This window comes from Myotis lucifugus, unplaced genomic scaffold (assembly GCF_000147115.1).
Source record: "Myotis lucifugus unplaced genomic scaffold, Myoluc2.0 scaffold_350, whole genome shotgun sequence".
Lineage (NCBI taxonomy): Eukaryota > Metazoa > Chordata > Mammalia > Chiroptera > Vespertilionidae > Myotis > Myotis lucifugus.
In genome coordinates, this window is record NW_005871398.1 from 768109 (window position 1) to 772146 (window position 4038).

General features: G+C 33.4%; 1 protein-coding gene across 1 annotated transcript; it reads right to left on the reverse strand.

Annotated features, from left to right (window-relative positions):
• Positions 1-1640: 1640 nt before the first annotated feature.
• LOC102434442 (olfactory receptor 6C6-like) lies at positions 1641-2597 on the reverse strand. The gene has a single exon (XM_006101321.1). The coding sequence runs from the start codon at positions 2595-2597 to the stop codon at positions 1641-1643; it is 957 nt and encodes a 318-aa protein (XP_006101383.1).
• Positions 2598-4038: the final 1441 nt, after the last annotated feature.

Consider the following 4038-nt stretch of genomic DNA (forward strand, 5'->3'; position numbering starts at 1 on the left):
GGTAGGGGAGGCAGGGGATTGTCAAGGGCAGGGGAAAAAAAAGGACACATATGTAATACCCTTTGTAATACTTTAAGCAATAAAAAAATAAAATAATAAAATAATAAAAAAATAATTATATCCGGTGTTCAAACATGATTCCCCTAGCTCAGTGGTTGGCAAACTGTGGCTCGTGAGCTGCAGTTTGCCGAGCATCTGCCTTGCTCTACATAAGCAAGTGATTTAGATGTCTGCTACATTGGACTCAGTCATTAAGTGTGGTGTAGGCATGGGGAGGGGTGGGTACTGAGAGGAAGGGGTCAATTGGGGGGAAAGAGAGGGACATCTGTAACACTTTTAACAAAGATAAATTTAAAAATTTTTTCAAAAAAAAAATCATAGGAGTTAATTTGGAACACAGATGGGCTTCTAAAATAAGCAACAAAATGGTCATGGTATTCCTCCTCATGTATCCTTCTTTTTCTCCTCTAGGGACATTCCCGGTCATCCAACTTCCTTAGAGAATGGAAAGTGAAGAGTAGAGTTACCAAGACTTGGAGAAGCATTCCCTTTTATCTATTTCCCTTTAGCAGACAGCTTATTTCAAAGGACATTGTGGGATGATAATGGTTTTCAGTGATTGGAATTTCAGAATATGGTTTATCCTGATTTTCACACTGGTCAATCTCAGGGAGAGATTCCTCAGAGAATAAGAATACCAAGGTATTCTAGGGAAGAGAAGGCAAGCTATGACTCAAGGACACCAGAGATTCTACTAAATCACATCAGCAAAGAGAAATGAACTAAGGATGCATGCAATAGTATGGGTACACCTCAAAAACATTATGCTTCTTAAATTTGATTAAACTGATAGAAACAAAATGGGTCAGGCATTTTTAATTTGAAAATAGTTTAAAATATATAGAATGATTCCCAACCCCATATGTAAATAAATTATACCTAAATTTCTTTCATGGGTTACTATCATTTGTAGGCCTAATACTGCAACACAATATAAGCAATTTTAATCAAAGCCTGGAGTGCAATTATTTCTACACCAAACAATAACTAATAATGTTACAAACACGATATGCTCAATCACTGTAACTCTCCTTTTCACATTTTATATCTCTGGTTACAGAACCCTTGGAATCTTTTATTTCCTTATTCAACCTTCAAGTTTCAGCATAAATAACTTTTTGAAAGGTTACCATGATCCTTAAAATTATTTAACTTTTCTCTCTTTTTCATCACAATAGCAATTATTGCATGTTATAATTATCAGATTTTGAGTTTTCTCGCACAATTTAGCTGAGAAAATACTTAAGAGCAATGCTTAGCAATTAGCACACACATGTTGAAATAATTAACCACATATATCTTGCAAGGTTTAGTTTTTGAAGGCATTCGGTACATGAAAGTATCATTTATGGGGAGATATATTTCTAGTCAAAGATGGAATTTAATAGTCTGCATTGGAGAAGGAAGTTTACCACTAAAGAGTAAAAAGATCTATTCAGAAAGAACAGAGAGAACTACAGAGACCAAGAAGACTTAGTAAGCCTAATATGATATAAATCATTGAGGGGAGAAATGGCATAGCTATGAATGAATGAACTGAACATTGTTTTCAATTTTCCCATTCATGTTTTGACAACATATTACTTACACCCCAATTTTCTCTCATTGTTTTCAAAATAACAAAACCTTTGACGCATATCCTTGAGAGCTTCTTTCACCTGCTGGTTCCTCAGAGTGTAAATGAAGGGGTTTAGTAAGGGAGCAACAGACGTATTGAGCACAGCTACACCTTTAGTTAAAGACACCCGTTCCCTTGCTGAAGGTTTCATGTACATAAAGATGCAACTCCCATAAGTAATAGAGACAACAACCATGTGTGAGGAACAGGTGGAAAAGGCCTTTTTTCGCTGTTGAACAGAAGGGAATTTTAGAATGGTTTTGATGATGTACACGTAGGAGAGGACCACTAACAACAAAGTGATGACAAGTGTCACCACAGCTAAGACAAAGGCCATCAGTTCTATGAAATGCGTGTCTGTACAAGAGATCTGCAATAAGGGAGAAGTGTCACAGAGGAAGTGATCAATCGTTTTGGAGGCACAGAAATCCAGCTTGAGTCCCAAGACCAAAGGGGGAAATATGATTAGGAATCCAGATACCCAAGAGCTGAGTACAAGCTGACAGCACACTTTGCTGTTCATAATGATGGGGTAATGCAGTGGTTTGCAGATGGCAACATAGCGGTCATAGGACATGGCAGCCAGAAGGTAAAATTCTGTAACTCCTAATAAAATAAAAAAGAACAATTGAGCTACACAAGCACTGTAGGAAATTGTTTTGTCTCCAGTCAGAATGCTTATTAAGAATCGTGGAATGCAGATGGTTGTGAATGAAATCTCTAAGAAGGAGAAGTTTCGGAGGAAGAAATACATTGGAGTCTTGAGACGGGGATCCAGCATGGTGAGGAGGATGATAATTAAGTTCCCCGTCAGGCTCAAGATGTAGTTGAAAAATAGAAACAGGAAAATCACAATTTGCAACAGAGGGTCACCTGTCAGTCCAAGCAAAATGAACTCTATTTCTGTTGACTTGTTCATTTCTTTTTTGTTTTCCTATCAAAGCTGGAAAAAAAATTTAAAGCACAAGTGAGAAAATAGTTTTCTTTATTCTCAGCCATAGAATGTTTCACAGTCAGAAACTTGTCAATGTGTAAATATTTTCACAAATCTACTTTGAGTTCATCAAAATGAACATGTCCTCTAAAGTCAGTCATATTTATAAAAATGCTGAGTATTTTCCTTTGACAAGATTGAAATAAGTCTTACTGTGGTTTATCAGTCAAACTTTGTCTCCACAATTTAACATTGATCTATATCATCTTCCAAAGACTTTACCCTAATAGACTATTTAAATAGTTTAGATATTCTATTTTCTGAAATTAGCAAATATTTTAAGTAATTTTATTCTTTTTACTCATCACTAAGTTCCATTTTATATGTCCTTTCTTTTATTTTTTGTAGCATTTCCTTTACATTTTTTTCAACTCCATCTGCTTGCCTATTCATACATTTTATCAGTGGCCTTTAGATTCAACACATAGAAAATTCCTAGTAAATCAGTAACAATTATTCAAATCTGGATGACTTGGGAAATAAACAAACAGAAAAACTGAAATAAGTCTTCCTATATTTTAATCTATTTTTACTTTATTCAATTATAATAGTTTTATATTACCTTCTTTATGGTTGTGCAGATTACATTAAGAAGCTGTAGCTTTGTTTGCATATAAAATGATCTTAAGCACAATCACAGTTCTTGTCAATGACTAGTGTTATAACCATATCCCATAGTTACTAATTACAATTTATTTTCTGTTAATTACATTATTTGTAGTAGAGCAAGACTCTTTGTCTTAGCCAATTTTCAGAATTGCCAGATGATATTCAACAGTCTTTCTTCTTCCCCCCATGTTTTAAAAATATAAACTATAATAGAAAAAAATCAAATGTCACATAAGTACTTTTATTTCTTATCAACTAAGTTTATTCAAATATATTTCTCTACTTTTCTAGATAACCTGATATTATTTTATTCATACATATTCTTTTTAAAGTTACTAAATCCCTAGAATCTTTGTGTTAAACATATCTGAATTTTTGCCACCAGTTTTAATCTCTTTATTGTTTGTGAATAATGTTAATCCTTGCATTTCCACATAAATATTTCTATTTGATTGTTCCTTAAGTTTTTCTATTAATCACTTTTTCCATTAAAATAAAAGTCTATATTTCTTATTCATTGCCTGTGGAATTTTATGACATGGTAGGCAAACTATAAGTAGTAAAGACATTATTTCATCATTTTCTAGTTTTAATAATCTTCTGAGTTTCGTTAAACACACCAATTGTTTTTAAATTTGAACTAGGTGTAAATGTTTTGTTAGATTTCCTCAAAAAGTGAAAAATAGCTCCTTCTAATTTATCTAATGCAGTTAAAGTTCATAGAGTTAGATAAAGAAAATGAATTAGTCATTTATCT